Raw genomic sequence first — 19,465 nt, 5'->3', positions numbered from 1 at the left:
TGGGCTGCTGCGCAGGTGATTAAACCACTGAATCAAATGTGTTGGAGCAGAAGAACAACTAAAACACGCTGGGTACACATTTAATGCCCCGATTCTATGGTCTTGGAATGCCTTGGGATTCATTAAGTAAGCCAAAAAGTATTGTTGGGTGGAAGGAATGTCTGGCTTTCCATTCTGGATCATTTGCAACTCTTGCAAACTTGCTAAAAAAGCAACATGGATGGATAAATAGATGGGTGGACTAAAGAGTTATTTGTGTTTGACCAAGGATGACTCAAAATGTGTTGTTCATACTGGCATCTCTGTTCTAGACCCTTTGGCCAAAGTGCCCGGAGACTGTTAACCTTGCTAAACATAAAATTTGAATGAATGGAAAAACAGCTCAAAAAGTCATGGTTGAATTGTATTTCTGTCCATGTAAGTGTCTTCACCAAAGAAAAATATTAAACACAAAACAGGAAAATTGTCTTTTTACTTGTTCTTGCAAGTTGCAGCTAGCAGTATTTCGGAGATCCCTCTTGACATTTACATAAATATCAGATTAATTCATTTTCATTAGTTACACAACTTCCATTCTGGTAGAGTGATTTTAAAATGCATTCAATGTACTACAAGATAATAACAGCTTTCAACCAATACTTGTGTAATTTTGCTAAATTACTATAATTAAGTGTAGTCTCTGGAGCCAAAATACTATTTATTCTTCTCTTATATATTAGTTTAACCTTTTTAGTGAATTATTTACCTCTTTCCATGTTATTCTATCTCACTCGTATTGTTCGTACGTTTTTCTCCCTTTTGATCCTTCCAAAAGGTGTCTCCTGTTTTAATATCAAAGCTCATAACTTTCATTCAGGTTTAGTTTTCTCCACAGCAGAGGTGTTCTAACCCTACTGCAGCTCGAGTTCATGTTTAGGTTGATCATTTTTTACCTAAAACCCCTGATGGCACCTCCATCTGTCTTTTCTCTATTTTCCTCCCTTAGCTCTTGATGGTAGGAGAGAAATGAAAAAAAGAATGTTAAGGCTTGGTTTTCAAGTGCTTTCGAGGGTGAAGGCTTTTCTTTCTGTATTCTTCAGGTGGGCATTCACACTCATCATCATCTCGTCCTACACGGCCAACCTGGCAGCGTTTCTTACCGTACAGAGGATGGAGGTACCCATCGAGTCTGCTGACGATCTGGCCGACCAAACAAACATCCAATATGGCACCATTCATGGAGGATCCACCATGACTTTCTTCATGGTGAGAGGAGGACATAGCTTTTATTAAATTGTCTTCTGCAGTCCAAGAAGTTGATGAGCTAGATTACAAGTAGCAGCAAATACAGGATCAGCATGATATCTGTTTTTTCCTTCTATTGTTATTTTCCTATTTCACAGCACATTCTCGCAGCCGAAGCGGCTAAAACTGACGCGGGGTGAAATACAACACAGCGTGCCATAGCGTCGGTTTCCGATGTCCACATTAAAACAGAGTTTTCACCAAATTGTGACCTTTACCCTGTTGCAATTTAACCTTCCCCTCACCCCCATCCTAACCTTAACCCACTTGTGCATGCTAAACTTTGTTTCTAGTTGTATCGTCCATCTCAAACTTGGTTAACGAGAAGTTAAGAACAAAAAACTGGGTTATGGTTAGGATGGGGGTGAAGGGAAGGTTAAATAGCAAGAGGTTAGAGGTAAAATGTTGGTGAAATGTGCGTTCTCCAACGAGCTTCAGAAACCAACGATGCCTCAGTTTTAGCCGCTTCGAGTGTGAGAATGTGTTGTACCTTGAACGTTGAACCTTGAACATACCCAACAGACTTAGCAATATCTCTCACGACTCTGTCAGAACTCACGGTACCAGACGTACCAGAGGATGTGGAACTACATGAAGTCGAAGCAGCCCAGTGTGTTTGTGAAGAGCACCGAAGAAGGCATCGCCCGCGTCCTTAACTCCAAGTACGCCTTCCTGATGGAGAGCACGATGAATGAGTACTACCGCAGCCTCAACTGCAACCTGACACAGATCGGAGGCCTGCTCGACACCAAGGGATATGGCATTGGCTTGCCTCTGGGTGAGTGGGGATATGTTTGCCCTGGTTTGGATGTCTGCCATTGGATTTCTGTACTCTCATAAATACAGAACAAAATTGTAAGTATTTAAGTTGTTAAGCCAACAAAAACATACACAAATTTCAATGTCATTAAGATTAGTTTCACTTACAAGGACTATTCTACAGTGATATGAGTGTTAAGGTAGATTGATTAGAAGGTTTGAAGGGATGGATAGATGGGAGGAGGGAAAGGGTGATCTTGGTATTTGCTCATGAAGGCTTGGGAACTGCCAGCAAATATCTTATTCCTGAGCCCACTCAGAATGTCCCAGATGGTACCTGAAATGAGAAGAACTGGATACTTTTCTCTTTAAACAGATTAAACCAGCTTATACTGGGGAAAAAAAATCTGTATTCCATTCTTTGACAGATGCCTACACATTTCAGCATTGTGGATTTACTGTCAGTTTGTTGGACAAGGCAGAATGCCACCAGTTCTCTACACTACTCCCTTTAAACTACAAAATAGATTAAATAGTTCTGTGATGGGTTTCCATTGAGTCATGAGTCTTATCAGCACTAACTAGAGCAATACCAGCAGAGGTGTTGTCTCCAGTCAGACTCGAGTCATTTTAATGACTTCTGACTTGACTTGATAAAGTCTATAAAGACTTACGACTTGACTCGGACTTGAATGCCAATGACTTGCGATTTGAATTGACTTGCATCTGTTGACTTGATGACTTGAGCATATTTGATAGTTTAGCACAAAAGTGACACGACATGGACAAAAATCATAAATCATTCTTTGTTCTGGGTTTGGTTTACTGCTGAATGCAGCAGCACTTTGTTCATAATCAGTTTCAGTTGCACTTTCTGCTTGTTTGAGCAAATAAATGAAGCTTTAAGAAGCTTTATTTCTGGAATTTATTTATTATCATTGTCATTAAATTGAATTTGGACAGATTACTTGATTATGACTTGAAAATACAAAGTTAAGGACTTGGACTTGACTTGGACTTCCACATCATTGACGTTGGACTCGACTTAGACTTGGTTGTCTTTAACATGCACTAGACTCAAGACTTGACTGGAAAGACTTATGACTTGCAAAGCAGTGACTTGGTCACGCCTCTGAATACCAGTTTGGTGAAGAATTCTCATCATGCTAAAGTCTGGGGCTTATTTCAGAACATAATAAAGCCACCCCAAAATTTCCATTTTATCAATAGAATCCTGCTGTTACGTCCCCTCTGGCGTCTAGGAGTGGTGAGGGGAGAACACAGAGAAAAATAAAACAATGTAAAATAAAAAGGGGATGAATCACCGATGGATGGTGTCTGTTTATGATGGTACATAAGTGAATGGAAGGAGGTCAACGGAATGGTTGTTTCAAAAGGTTTATTTAAAAAATATCGGATAAATGGTATTGAATAAATAAACTAAATAAACCCCCTTTTCTAAAACAGGGAGCAGAAACCCGACAACAAACTTAAAGCGCTCTCACTGGTGTTAACCAGACAGAGGGGTCCAAAAAGGGGAAAATACACCTAGTTAAACTAAACTAACCACTAAAGAAACAAAAATATAAGCCTAAACCCTTACCAAAACCAAAACGACCCACAAAACAGAAGCTAGAAATCTCCTTAACTAAAAATCCTCCAAAACAAAACAAAGAGCCAAGCTAGATTGAGGATTAGGAGATTAACTATAACGGGAAGCAAAAAGGCACAATTTATATATAACGTGTATCTATATCTATAACTCTGGGGCACTAACAACAAACCAAAAACCCCAAGAATGGAGATCACAGTAACTAGTAACAGAGTCTATGAGAGATCACGAATTTAACACCGGGTGGTGTGCGGCTGGGTTGCAGGACTTGGGGCCTGCAGCAGGAGATTACCAGGAGAGCAGAACCTCTGGGTTCATCACACCTGCATTGTAAGCTTTGTACAGCAACACTTTGCATTGTGTTTTTTTATACATATTTTTCTTAGATTATTTGCTATTAAAGACCAGCTATGTTGAAAAAAGGTCAATAAGCCATCATATAACATTCTATGTGAAACACAAAATGAAAATTTTTAACTAATCTTTTTAACTATTTTACACAAAAGTAACATGGTATAAGAAAATAAAATGTTTGAACCAAAGTTTTATGGATCTAGTTTTTTTAGATAGTAAAGATTATTCTTGAAAAGGGTTTAATTTAACTTCTGTTTAATTTTAAAAGCACATTTAGAAATGACATAATACAAATAGTAAAACCGTAAATCTGGTCAAGAAGATTTCATACCTAACCTCCAGAAAATGTCAACTCTACTGTCGTTGTGAGTAAGTCCGGTTGATGAAAAATGTAATAAATCTCCTTCTGCTGTCACATATTGTTTTACTGCATCAAGGCTCTCATTATCGAAACCTTGTGTGTCACGTCTGGTTTGCTGTTAATCAGGCCCAATGACTTGTGCAGCTGCTGCTCTTGGCAAATTAAATCCGTACTGATTCCAATTAGGTTTTAGTCTGTTCTGCCCGTGTTTGGCCTGACCTCGTCATCTGTCTCAGTCTTGTATCTGATGATAAGTGCTAGCACCTACATTAGCATAGGTGATAGAATATATAGATGCATGTAAAGTATTGCACAACAGTAAAAATATAGCAAAAGAGAGAAAAAAAACAAGTCTTTTGGAGTCAAGTCTATCCTTCAAACTGCATGTTAAGAGATAAAAATAATCTTGGTGCCCTCGATGGAAGTTGTCTTTTGTGCTAACGGCTTTGAATGACGGCAAGTGATCAGCATTGGGCTTAGGAAACAATAGGACATATCTGCACTCTAACTTTAAAGGCTCTCTCAATGTAACCTTCAGTGTAGCTATGACAACGAAGATGTTTCAAGCCTTATATCATTTATCAAAGAGCCCCATGAAGTCGGTAAATCAAGCAGGAGACATCAGCTGGAGTGCTGCAATTAGGTGACAGCAGAAGATGATGTTGGAAGTGTTATATAATCCATTTTATAAGTACTTTTATTCTCAAGGCAGCAGACGCTGTCATGGGGTGAAAATACATCTAATTTAGTTATGTGGTTTATTTCTGTTGGCCGTCTTTTCTGCTTTCCCTTTGCATCTGATATAATTGTAACACCTGCTTCAAAGTATTTATTGATCAGATTGATATCAACTAATTGCCATTCAACTGCTTGCCAGGGAAAGGGGGAATGAAGTTAACTTCTTAGACCATTCTAAATAAATAAAGAGCCTAATATCATGCTGTGGTAAACAATGTGCAATGAACAGCTCAAGGGTCCGTAAGCCTCACAGCCTCAGAGAAGCTGTTTCTCAGCTGTTTAGCCCAGCCTTTAAAGCTGCTCGATCTTCTGCTTGAAAGAATAAGGGTGAATAGTCAATGGGATGGATAAGTGAGGTCTATCGGTTTGCTCTTTGCTCTGAGAAAGAAGGATGCTGTTGGTTGATTTGGAGCAGATCCAACTACTTTTTGCATCCCTACCTTGTCAGCCTCTGAGCAATTCCCATATTAGACTGATTTGAAAGATGTCAAACCTCTCCAGGACACATCAAGCTTACCAATAACTTGTTCAAAACAGTTATTGGGGAGCTTTTTTTTTCCTTTCATTTATGACTGTGGTAATTGTTCATGTAAAGTCAGGACATGTAGCTGGTATCACCTACCTCAAGGCCTCTCTTCTAATTATGAAGGGTGGAAGGATGTGTGCTCTTCTTCTGAAGTTCATCTCTTTTGTCCTTTCCCAAATATATGCTTAGATTATTTGTCTTATACCAGTCAACATGCCCCTATGGACACAGTTTTTGAGAGCCAATACCAAGTGTAATGGTGGAGGATGATAAATGAGGTGTTCACTGATGGTGGTCTGCTGGTCAGGAAGTCTAAAACCCAGTTGATTATCTTGAGTTCTACCAATAGCTGTCTAATGACTTTTTTTCTGTGATGTTTAAGGCAAAAATAACACATTTTACTTGGTGGTATCATTTTGTCAGATCTCAGTTGCCAATTTTTTTGGCTGTTACTGTTAAGGTGATACATTTAGACCTAGAATATTTTATTTTCAAACCAAAGGGGGAAAAAAGTTTGGTTTCACAATTATTAGAACTTGTGCACATGACAAAATGTAAAGATGCAATATGTAATAATGAAGTAAGCGTTACACTCTGTGGTCAAATTTAGGTACTGCAGTCCATTTTTTATTTATTTTAAAAGATTGTTTGAAAGTTGTTGATAAAGTTGTTGTTAATAAAGGTTTTGTTTAAAAAGTAGCACAGCAACCAGCCTTTCGGCATGCATTGCGATCGATGACGCTATGCTCCCTGTCCCAATTTGGCAACTATTTGCACACTTGTGTATCACACACTCAAAGAGTTACTGTGCACTTCCTCCAAGTGCACTTTGCTGAAGACCAGAGAGTGCAGTGCAAGTATTGGGATTGGGCCTAAGAATTTACAAAAAAAAAAAAGGCAAAAAAAGAAGGAAGTGTCTAAACATAGATGCTGGCCTTACAAACGGTTAAGAAATGCCTTTGCACAAGCTGTTTATAATCCAAGGCACATTTTATTTAATTTTGAAGTGAACGTTTTCTTTCACTGTTACATGTATTGCTTGGGGAACGAGCTGCTGGTGCAGTGTTTCTGCATAATAACCTGTCATCAGAACCAATGTTCTCTTTCTAAAGGACCTATATTTAGTTTGACCGTTTGCAGCTCGCTGCACATAAACACAAACCTTTGGTGTAAAATGACACTCCAGACTGAAACAAACATTTATGATTTGTGTAAAGAGTGCAGGTACAGATTTGCATCTTTTCCATTTCTAAGAACACGTCACTGAATTGGTATTCAGCTTTAAAAATATTGATTAGAACTCAAATAACGATTTGTACTCCAATCCAAGTAGCGCTCTAACCAATAGCGTAAAATGACACAGGAGTTTTAGCAGAAGCAGTTGTCTGGTCTGAACGTTGCCATTAACTGAAGCTATTGTAATAGATAGGACTCAAACTTACGTCCTATGCATAGTGATTCTAACAACCGTGAGAACACTTTTCTAGCTTGTTTGCTCCAAGGACAATTGATAATCAGTGTTGGGAGTAATGCAGTACAAAAGTAATTATTTACTGTAATGCATTGCTTTTTGCTGTAATGTGGTAATGTAAGGCATTACAGGGAAAGAAAATGGTCATATTTACTCGGTACAATTGTCAGTAACGCGGTGATTACAATGCATTTTTAAACCCAGAATCAAGATGTGTTCCTTAAAAATTCAAATTGCAGGAAACCCGAAGAAAGATCCAGTATCTGCATATATTACGTCATTTATGGACTCAGCTTTGCAGGCAGAGAGGACGCCTCGGTAACGGCTCAGCTGCGTCCTGCACGCGGCCGCTGCAACATTCACAAAATCGCTCCACTAAAACAAAATAATTCACTTGCGATCGTTCATATCAGCGCATATTCTCTGGTATTTTGTGCTTTTCTGACGTGCTTTGCCTCAGCTGAGTTCATAATCTGTGCCCCGGTGATTTCAACTCATTACTGCTGCACATGTGAAGATCCCTATGGCTGATCGTTAGAAAGTAGTAAGTCTAGGAAACTGTTTTTTCTGGAAGACGGAGAAAACATGCAGCATGCAGGAAGGTTAGAGAGAGAAAGGGCAGGAAATTATTCAAATAAAATCAAGAAAAAAAGAAAAAAGTAGGTAGATTTATCCCCAATACACATTTTTACCAGCGAAAAGCAATAATATATAAGCATTTAATATTTATACATGTGATAGAATCAGATTACCCCAGAAGTCAGTCCCACATCCAGGGCCGTATCAAGGCATTTGGGGACCAAGGCAAATAGGCTTGGAGCCCCCACCACCTCACTCCCTGATCAGTTAATATAAGATGGCAGCGTGCTGAGAGTACAGATTGTTGTTGTTTTTATTTAATAAACAATCATTTTAAAGCACTGTTATTATATCTGACTGTTTTTAACAGCGATCCTAGCTCAGACACCACATCACTTTCCACATATATGTCATGAGCTCACCGAGCGTCACATTACCAGATTCATATTGAAGTTGTACTGGTGAAAGTAACTTAAAGTAATTCAAAAGTAGTGTAATGCCTTACATTTTAAAATCAGTAATATTGTAATGTAATGAATTACTTTAAAATGAGGGTAACAAGTAATAAATAATGCATTACAGTTTTGAAGTAACTTGCCCAACACTGTTGATAATAAACTTTTCCTTCCAATTTCGTGTCATGAGTCTTTTTCAAAGGAAACTACAAATGTCCAATAAATATTCTGGAACACAGAATTATTTCTAATCTGTGCTTTTTAGAAAATGCACATTGTAAACATTCAGGGATAAAATGAAATTTCAAAGGTGGAGGATATGTTAAGTCAATATGGTGATGTTCTTCAATCTATTTTCTTTGAAATAAACATGTGAGTGAAACTGAAAATCCTCTGTCATGAGCCATTAAAATAAATAAATTAAGAGAAAGAACCCAAAGCTATTCACCTAATGGCAGCAAGGGGGGCTAAAAGTAACTCTGATTTTTTTTTATGTGGTTTCAGAGTGAGTTAGTGATTTATACTGATCTTATTCCTTCCTCAGGCTCTCCATACAGAGATGAAATCACCTTGGGGGTTTTACAGATGCAGGAGAGCAACAGACTGGAGATCCTGAAGAGGCGCTGGTGGGAGGGAGGACAGTGCCCCAAAGAGGAGGATCATCGAGCTAAAGGTGGGTTCATCAGCAGGGATATAACCACCTTTTTGTATTTGACACCCCAAAAATATGTTTGCTTGGAAAGCATAACAATCTGAACTCTTTCTTTTTTATGTTATCCGTAGTCTGTGATTCAATTAGGGCAACTGTAGAAGAAGAGGCTAACTATGAGTTGACTAATGATACTAATTTGTTCTTTCTTCTCACAATCTTGTTTTTCCCGCGTTTTTATCATTCAGTCATCACTAATGCAAAAATTGTGAAAGTTTCACGTGTTTAATGTTCACACAAATTCCAAGAAAATAATAGTAATCCATTAAATGCTAATAAAGCATGCATCCGGAAAAAATAATCTAGTAAAGCATCTTTTAGATGCTGCTCATTTATGTGACATTTAGTCCCCCAAAGAGGATGAAAACATCCAAAAATGTTCTATTGGTTTTCTGTTGTCATCTAACACACAGATTAGTAACGTTTTTACCTTACTTTGCTAAAAGTTTTGCCTATTTCGGTGAAGGCAACCAGAAGTGGCCAAAACTGTTAGCAAAATAAGGCAAAAAATGTGGCTACTTTGTGTGTTAGATGAGAACAGAAAACTAATAGAATTAGGTGGATCCAAACATGCATTTCATCGGTTTTCTAATGTTCAGGAAATTGTGCCACAATCACAACTAAAATAATGTGACAGACTGTATCACCGAAAATGTTTTTTATATGTGCAAACGTTACTATTCAGATAGCAGTTTTAAGGCGAATTCTCCACCTGAAAAAATGTGAGCCTAACTGCTGTGACAGATGGTGAGGTTGTTAAAAATGTGGCACAATTAGAGTTTAACAGGTCAAAATGTAGCCCAGTTACAGCAGAGTCAACATTTTGCAGGAAGATGGATGCTGCCAGATGCTCTGTTGAGAAACATGGCCATGTGCTTATAAAAAGGTTTTCTGAGGTAAAAGAGTATGTTTTGGGAAGACAGTGTGGCAGGCAGAACATTTTTATATCATGGAGTCCTGTTTAGGAACATAGGGGTTCTAAACATAAACTCAAACAGGCTGGTTTTGGCGGTTGGGTTGCAATTGTGTTTAGCACAGTGGCAGCTAAAGAAAAAAATTCTTAATGGTCCTATGTGCAAAAAAAGACTTCCCCTTTTTCATTCATTAGAATTATTCAATGAACAATTGGAAAGTGATTACAATTCCAACACAATATTTTATTTCCCTTCCCCATAATTATGGTTCTATTTTTATTCAAACTTAAAGTATTATTAACTCATTCACTGCCATTGACGACTAAAGTCGTCATTTAAGATCCAACCGTTCACTGCCAATGACGACTAAAGTCGTCATTTGCATTTTTTTTTTTACTGTTTGAGCATCAGAACGAGCCCCCGCGCTGAGAGAACAAACATCTCAGCCCTGAAGCCGATCTTCATCCGCATACGTCACATGATCAGGAAGCAGCACATCCATGTGTTAGGAGATTGTTTTGGGCCGTTCCTGTAAAAAAAAGTGAGGGGCGAACCGGAAAAGTGTCTGCCGATCACAATTCAACAACGGCTTATGAAAGAACGGATAACGCTCGAAACACACGGATTCTTCCTGATGTAAGAGGTGAGTCTCCGCTTTGTTTTGTTTGTTTTGGCATCGACATCATCCTAGCGCGCAACGTTCTGTGACTCTTAAAAAACAGTAAAAACGGTGAGAAACGCTGGCAGCGAAGGCCGTTAGCGATCAGGAAACGGCTGGCAGTGAATGAGTTAATGAAATGAAGTATACATGTATAAAAGAAAAGAGGATTATTGATTAAATGCAATATACACGTGTTAAAGAAAAATTGCTTATAGTTTTTAAGTTGGCAGTGAGCTTGAAACACCATGACTGAAACATTTAGTAGTAAAAAATAGCAGTCATTTACATTATTTATTTGTGTACTGCAGAGAGCAAAAGTAGGTAATAGATTGTTTCTGGAAAAATTACCACATCAGGTTTTTATTGTGATCTGAGCAAACTCGCCGGGTAGAGACAAATTGCTCAATCATAAATATTGATGGGACATGTCCCCGATTAAAATGACACCTATGGTGAAAAAATGTGTAAGTAATTCAGATTTCATGTCAGCACACAAAATCAAGAAAAACATAGTTATTATATGTATTTATAATGTAGTTTTTTTTTTTTTTTTTTGGGGTGGGGGGGGGGGGGGTAGGTTTTAGATTTTTCTTTTTCCTCCACGTAAGCGAGGGCAGCCCCTGGTGTCCCCTGTGGATGAGCTGCCACTGTTAACCACATTTTTGTTTGCTTTATAGAAGAAATAATAAAAAACTGTAGATTGATATGAATTTTGAATGATACTATAATTGTTACATTTGATGAAATGAAGACTAAACAAATGGTTGATTTGGTCTGAAAACTTTGTTCCTATTTAAATAGAAAAATCTTTTTTACAAACCAGATTTTTTAAAAATCATATCAACAATAATTAAACAGACCAGCATTTCACAGCTAATGTTCCCAAAATTCAACCTGTATTGTTTTCCTTCATACATTAATTTCTGTTTTTCTCCCTGCCACACGATCACATTTATATAGCAATGGAAGTAATTTTATTTTACATCCAATGCATCTACTATAACAGGGACGTGTCCAGGGAGTGACCTGGGGTAGCACATGCCACCCTTAGAATCTGATTGGCCACCCCAGGTGCCACCCTACTGAGTTCCAGTTTAAATTTATTTTACATTGTCGACAAAAGGCTTGAGTTGTAAACTCCAAAAATAGTGTGTGGTAGCATGCACCTTTAACATTGTCTTCTAGCCCAGGCCTACAGAACATTTCTGTAGTATTAATATTATTTATTATTTTTTCATATTCACATAAATAGTACTGAGTCCCAATCAACTCCAGTTGGTGGCAATAATGCATCAAGAAGAGACTTGCTAACCACCACAAAACTAGAAGATGAATAGAAAAAAATGGTGATTGTGCAATGTGAAACTCCGAAATTCACTAGAAAGTAAATAAATAAACAAATTGTGTAAATAAATAAATAAGCATAACCATTGGTGCCACCCATGCATAAACAAGTGCCCCACATGGGCCACCCCATTTTAAAAGTCCTGGATACGGCTCTGTACTATAATGAGACAACATGGCTTATCTTCATTGACTTTTTTCCCTTTAGATTTAGTCTTCAGCAGCTGATCATAATAAGAATGTTAGTTCAGCCTGTGTATCGATCTGCTGCTTTCTGTCATCTGTTTTTATAACTGTCTTCATTGCCAGAGCAGAGGAATAAATTCACAACAAGAATTTGAATTTCTGTTTTCAACTATAGATCCACAACTGCATCATTTCCTTTTGGAGACAAAACCTTATTTATATGTTTAAGAGTTACATTCCCTTTGGTTTCACGTTGTTTGCAGGAAGTAAATTACAATTAATGCAATGTCTTCTGAAATGATGAAAACTTGTGATTGCGTGGAGTCTGAAAAAATAAAGCCGTTAGAGTTCCATTAGAACAAACCAGGTTTGTATTAGTTGCTGATTGCACAGTAAACAAATGTTTGTGTTGGTGTGTCTGTGCATACAATTGGAGAAATAATTTCAACATGTTTTCCTCCTTTTACAACAGTAAACTTACTGAGCAAATGCCTGTGCAGTGGACCAGTAGTCCTTGTTCCTATGCTCGCTGCTGTGCTTAAGCGGTTAAGACTTTTGAGTCTCAGAGCAGCTGAGAGTGAGAATCCAGAATATCAGTTGTTCACATATTTCTGGTGCCACAGCTTGTCCTTTGGAGAGGCTTTTCAGTGTTGTCACAGTGTAATGCATGGGTTAGGAGTGAGTGATGATAGTTTGGCTAGCATCCTTCTTTCTCCATTCACCTGCACTCGGTTGATGAAACATCTCAGGAAAGAACTTAGCTCTGGTGTCTCTTACACACCAGAAGATCTGAGTTTGCCCTGCAGGCAGAATCTACTCTGACACTGTCTGTATGGTGCACTAGTTGAATCAATTTGTTTTTACATGTAACAAAAAGGATATTCTGATGTATGTTAAATTTTCACAAATGCCAGGAAAGAAAAACCGCAGGTTAGCCACTTTCAGCTCTTTTGTAAGATTCATCTGGAAGTGTGCCCATTGACCTCAGATCACCAAGAGATTATTAAAGAGTCAACATAGTATATTATATAATATATTATACCCATGAAGCCTGTTTTACATTAAATGCCATGGGAGAGAGAGTACATAGCCAATAAACATCCCTGATAGAGCACTTGTAATTTTTTAAGTGTCAATCAAAGAATAAAAACATTAAAGATGTTAAAATGGCAGCTGACGTGAAAGAACATTTGAGTCGACATTTCCTAAAAAGCTACATGAAGAATTACTGAAATAAATTACCTTTTGTATGATATTCAAATTTTTTGAATTATAACCTATAATTTTGTTGTGAAAACATTGAACAGAATAAAGTCACAGATACATTTGCACACTTCCAATTTAGATTTTAGATCTAAGTGATATAATTTAAAGTTGCATTTGTTAATGGCAGACATTAATGTGGACTGGTAAGCTGCTTCATTCATTTGTAAATCTTAGTTGAAAGAGCTGAGATTTTCTCCATTATTGTCAAAAACCAAACCAATTAAATCCATTCCAACTTTTTAAAAGCACTTTTTAAGCAGTGCTTTATAGATTAAAAAAGTAAAAACAATAAACAAAACCTATGACAGCTTTTAAATAGGATTATGTGAAATTATTAAAAGAGAATAAAAATATATTTTATTCCAAGTTATGCAAATATTTCAGTTTGATTTACTTTTTTTAAGTTAACACCTCAACCGTTTTAATAAGATTAGTACTTTTAAGGTTCTGTCAAGTGGTGAAATATCTTAAGTGCTACAGAGTCAAGTGCAAACTTTTTCTAAATTCTAGATAAAATATAGGATAAATATTTAAATGTTGTGTTATTAATCAATAAATTGTTTTAAAAGAACGTTTTGCTATACAATTTATTGGTCTTTATTTAAAAAATATATCTATTGCAAATATTATCAACATTTCTGAAACTTGCAAGAACATATGATATAATAGTCAAAGAAACTATTGCAAATGTGGAGCTAAATGCTTCATTTGCATATAAGATTTAAAATAAATTGTTTTAAATATGCAAGTCAAAAACATCTTAACTTAAACTATAAATGAAAAGTATTCTCTTCCCCTGGCAGAATTAGAGATACTTTATTTTCGCTAAAATAGATCAATGCAACGTTCTGTTCCTCACAAATAATTCAAGGCACCAAACCGAATTTGCTGAAGAGAAAGAAACACACAAATACAGCTCCCACACTGCCAAACACCCTACCAGTATAAACTGTGGATTCCTCTTTTTTTTTTACTCTGCTCAAGAACCACTGTAAAACATTGACTTGCCGTGCATAAGCAAGATATGCACATTTAATTTACTTGCAAAATTTGACAATAGTTTTAGAAATTGTTTACTAAAAGAAGAACAACTGATTTGTCTAATCAATTCTTTGCCCTTGTGTGTGTGTGTGTGTGTGTGTGTGTGTGTGTGTGTGTGTGTGTGTGTGTGTGTGTGTGTGTGTGTGTGTGTGTGTGTGTGTGTGTGTGTGTGTCTAGGTCTTGGGATGGAGAATATTGGTGGCATCTTTGTGGTCTTAATTTGTGGTCTTATTGTCGCTGTGTTTGTGGCCATCATGGAGTTTCTGTGGTCAACTCGTCGCTCTGCTGAGACAGGAGAGGTACATTTTTATTCTGTCACATCCTTACACCTGAAGAATCTCCCAAAATAAAATCCATCATTTATGCTGGTCAGCATGTTACAACGTGTGTTAAAACATCAAGCAGTAAATAATTGTTTAATAAAAAGATCAGCTAACTATTAACTTTACTCAACATTCCAATAAACAATTTATTTTAATTAAAATGCCTATTAGTATGGATTACTGGGGTCATTTTGTCCCTCAGCGTTTATGTTTGCCCTCTGTGGATCTTGTATGTAATTTCGAGTTTCATTTAGTTTTATGTATCTGTCATTAATTAGATTTTCTGTTTGGCTGTGTTCAACGGGCAGATTGTTGGGTGCAAACATGCATGGACACTTGAATTAACAAAAGTGAGGAATTAATGCAAAAATTGGATCAAAACAAACTTTATCCAGAAGTTTGGATGTTCATTGACTTAACTTTTTCAGTACTGAAATATGATATCTCCCTTTTTGGAAAATCAAAAAATTTAATTTATTTTAAAAAATCCTCATGGGTAAGGTTAGAGTTGTCTGCACTGCTTCAAGGCTCACGTTTTCTTTGACAATGTTTTCTGTATTTTAGTGTGTGTTCTGTCTCACTGATGTGTTTCAGGTCTCTGTTTGTCAGGAAATGTTGACAGAGTTTCGAAATGCTGTTTCCTGTAAAAAAAACTCCCGCTCTCGTCGGCGACGACCCTTAAGTAGCACTGGGGGTGGAGTTCTACGTCACCCATCTCGTTTGGCTTTGGCTGGCCCTCGTCCAATCCGTCTTGTTCGGGAGATGCGTCTCAGCAATGGAAAACTTTACAGTGGTGCTGGTCCACTGACAGGAGGTCTGGCGGGGCTTGGGGGTGGCTTAGGAGCAGGACCTGACTTGGGCCCCGGCCCACAAAGGCTTCTACAGGACCCATTAGGTGCCAACGCCACCAGCAGTACCCCTCCTCCGCTTCCTCTTGCATCGGCCCTGGAAGCCCCACCTGCCCCGCCGCGCAGCTTCCTGCAGAGTTGCAGCCATGTCCGCATCTGCCAGGAGTGTCGGAGAATCCAAAGTTTGAGGCCAGCAACTTTCACACCTCCCCCACCTCCTCCTCCTTCTTCCTCCTCCTCCGCTTCCTCCTGCTCTCGTATACCGCCTTCATTGGCAGCAACAGGTCACCATCATCATCGTCACAATCCCCACCACCACCTTCACTTCCACAATGGTTCCATGTCACTGCCTCGACTACCCCCACCTCCTCCCCCAATCCCAACAGACAGAGCTGACAGTGATGGTGGGACAGCAAGCCCACCACAGGCCAGAAACAAACCAGCACCTCCACCCAGGCCGATACCCCCATCCAAAACACCAATACACCAAACAGACTTACTTGGGGGTCACGACTGAGCATAAACACATTGAGATATTTAAACTTTCAGAACTTTATTTGTAGGCCTAACAACTAAGCTGAATTTGTCCAAACTGTCCTATCAGCAGAGGTGGATGGAAGAAACCATTTTGACCCGTTTGCAGGGTCTGTTACTTAAATGTAGCCACTATGGCTCAGTTGATGACACTAATAACTTGAACACAAGGGTGGTTGGATTAAAGCACCCTGACTTTGTAGGACAGAGTATTAACCAGACACTAAACTCTGGATTCAACTACCAAAGTGTTTGGCATCTTTGGGTTGCAACACTGCATATAAAGGACAAACAGAAAGTAGCTGCTGGAACTAGAAGCAGAACTCCACCTCTTACCTCGGCTACTCATCACACTTTAAGAAAAATGACTGAGCAAAACAAACCCAACAGAGTTTACCAGTACTCAGTTTTTTGTTTTTGTTTGTTTGTTTGTTTGTTTAATTTTAAATGCCAAACCAGGTGTTTGTAGAAAAGAAGACCTACATGCAGACACGTGGTAGCAGAGCAGCTGTACAGTTATCATGGTCTTCTGTCACTCTTTTTGGATGTCTGTGGAGGATGTAGCTCTTTTAAACACTGTTGCTGTTTGTACAGACCCCTGCTGACTGGTGCTGTGATCTAAAAACAAGAAACACATACCACTGTTACTCACCTGAGTGTGAAACACTGTGCTGGGGTAGTTCTTCTTAAGAAAAATGAACTGTAGAAGATCCAAGAACATGACAGCAAATGGCTGACAATTTGGAAGTGGCTATTAGTTTAGGGAATTTTTTTTTTTTTATTTTGTCTACTTTAACAATTTTAAGATCAACAAGCCAACCAGGACTTGGTGTTCCTGTTAGTGTTTTAAGACCATTTTAGATTCTGTTTTGCAAGGAATAAGTCATTGTTTTCAAACTAAGAACAGGCGTTAGGGCCTCTGCTCACTAAATCTGTATATTGTTTTATGATATGCATTCAAAAACAAATAGAATCTCCACACAGTGCTTTTGCTTGCCACAATAGATATACTATACAGTTTTATATATATATATATATATATATATATATATATATATATATATATATATATATACACACACACACACACACACACACATATATATATATATATATATATATATATATATATATATATATATATATATATATAATCGGCCTTAGTTCTAAGAGGAAGACGTTTATGTAAACTTAAAAAAATCTCTCTCTCTCTCTTTCACTATCACTATCTATCTATCTCTCACTCATTCACACACACACACACACACACACACACACACACACACACACACACACACACACACACACACACACACACACACACACACAATTGACAGGCCATCAAACAAATATTTCAAATTGTATTGTTCTGTAAACATCCACTATAGTTAGGGATGGAAACAATACTTTATTTTAATTTTTCACTACACACTTAATTTGCAAAGGCTTCATGTTTGAGGTTCCCAGTTTTTCACAAAGGCAGTTTTAAATTAACTTTTATTTAATAACTTTGATGTCACAAAACTAAATCAGCAAGTGAACTCATAAGAAACTCAAAGATGTAATTTAAACATAAATATGTGTTAACAGAAACTAGATCTAACATTTATAGTCTACTTTTTATGCAACAAAGATTGTTAAATTTTGAAATAAGTTCTTTATTCTTTCTTTTTCAGTATTGCTGCCTGAGAATGAGCACTTCCGGTTGCACTGATGCTAGTATTATATTGACCTCATGCTAAAAGTGAAACTGCTTCCAAATGCTAATGCCACATTTGGAAACAACCCCAGATTTTGGATGAAGGAGGCTTATTGCATGCCTGTTCACAAAAGCATTTATTATAAATATTGTGTTTTATTGTCATAAAAAGAATAACATTTTACAAAACCATTGTTTCTGAAAACCATTCTTCCAATATAGATATGAATAAGTGATGCCCACAAATTAAAGCTGCCTAGATATGAACAGTTCTATGTGAATATAGTTCATTTTTCATTTGCATATATCTAAAAACCAAAACATTTATTAGTTGTGAGAATTAGAATTTAAAAAATCATTGAACTTTTAATTCATTATTAGAATATTTGAATATAGCTACAGGGCCTTCTTGGTTTTTTTAAAATGCATTTAGGGATAAAAACAGCAACTATAAAACAAGAGAGTAAATAAACACATTTACTAGTAGGTTGACAATCTAAAGGTCATTAAAAAATGAAGAACTACCTCAGTGCAGTTACATCAATTTGAGGTCAATATCCATGCTGTTTTTTGCCAGATTTTGTGGATCATTGGAACTCTGATGCATTGTACTGTACACACATTTACCTGTAATCTGGGAGGTCTAACAGCAAAAAAGTATAAATATAAAACAAAATTTGTGATTGTATTTTCAGCTACTTTAATCTGAGGACTGCTTGTATCTTTTTTATTTCTTTTTGTTAACAAAGACTAAAGTTCTTTCTAAACTGATGTCAAGAGGATTTAATTGTAACACACTGTTGTTGCAGTTCAACTATTAATTGCTCCACCTTTTCAAGATTCACTAAAACGAAATTAGTGACCAACTACTTGTTATAAAAGTGCTGTTGGTGAATGTCCGAATACATAACGGTTACATCAGCTATTTTGGTTATGATTGCATAACTGTAAAAATCGCAAGTGAAATATTTTGAATAATAGTGCCTGTTTTGTTTTAGTTTAGTTAATTCTTTATTCATTTTTGCTTTTAAAATTATGACATTAGTGCAGCAGCAACAGACAAGACAATTGTTGATGGAAATGGGACTTTTCGGTAAATACATTTTAGTGAGTTTAAGATTGGGTGTGAGAGAGAGCATTTTTCACTGGTTTAACGATTCAGATTTAGGGTTTGAAAGTCAAGGGTAGATGTGACGGGGCCCTGGAATATTTGCTATTGCTAAATATTCTCACAAGTTAAGTCACACAAATAAACGTTTGCGTGTGTGTGTGTGTGTGTGTGTGTGTGTGTGTGTGTGTGTGTGTGTGTGTGTGTGTGTGTGTGTGTGTGTGTGTGTGTGTGCTTGAGCATGTGTGTGTGTGCACGAGTATGTTTGTTCTTTTGTTTCTGGTTCTGTGACATGTTCTAATGAACATTTCACTGTTAATATAAGATTGAGATTCAGGGTTTCAAGAAAGACTCAATGCAAAAGGTGCTGGAATGGATGCTGTTTTCAAACGACCTCACAAATGTAGTTATACAAGTAGGTGTGTGTGAATGCGTGCGTGCATGCATGTGTGTTCTTTTTCATTTCTATTTCTGTGAAAGCTAATGAGAATTTCACAGCTAATTCAGGATTGAGATTCAGGGTTTCATGATAAAGACTAAATTCAAAGGGTCCTGGAATGGATGCTGTTTTAAATTACCTTTTAAACGTGGTTATACAAACAGGTGTGTGTGTCTTGTTCTGTTTCACATTTCACCATGTTTGGCTTTCATTTTTAGTTTTTCCGTCCCTTCATGAGATTTGTACCAGCAGTG

The 19,465-nt window shown here is 37.3% G+C and overlaps 1 protein-coding gene across 1 annotated transcript in view; it reads left to right on the top strand.

Moving 5' to 3' along the window:
• The window catches only part of LOC107394580 (glutamate receptor ionotropic, kainate 5), a 323,717-nt gene extending 306,729 nt beyond the window's left edge, over positions 1-16,988 (top strand). Inside the window, exons 18-22 of the mRNA XM_070547633.1 lie at positions 1,080-1,245; positions 1,837-2,062; positions 8,684-8,812; positions 14,438-14,559; positions 15,178-16,988. Coding sequence (XP_070403734.1) covers positions 1,080-1,245; positions 1,837-2,062; positions 8,684-8,812; positions 14,438-14,559; positions 15,178-15,948 — 1,414 coding nt within the window. The 3' untranslated portion in view covers positions 15,949-16,988. The remainder of the gene's footprint in view (positions 1-1,079; positions 1,246-1,836; positions 2,063-8,683; positions 8,813-14,437; positions 14,560-15,177) is intronic.
• The last annotated feature ends 2,477 nt before the right edge of the window (positions 16,989-19,465 follow it).

This window comes from Nothobranchius furzeri, chromosome 19 (genome assembly GCF_043380555.1).
Source record: "Nothobranchius furzeri strain GRZ-AD chromosome 19, NfurGRZ-RIMD1, whole genome shotgun sequence".
In the NCBI taxonomy this organism is placed as follows: Eukaryota; Metazoa; Chordata; class Actinopteri; order Cyprinodontiformes; family Nothobranchiidae; genus Nothobranchius; species Nothobranchius furzeri.
The sequence above is the reverse complement of the archived record's forward strand: the minus strand, read 5'-3'. Positions and strand labels throughout refer to the sequence as shown.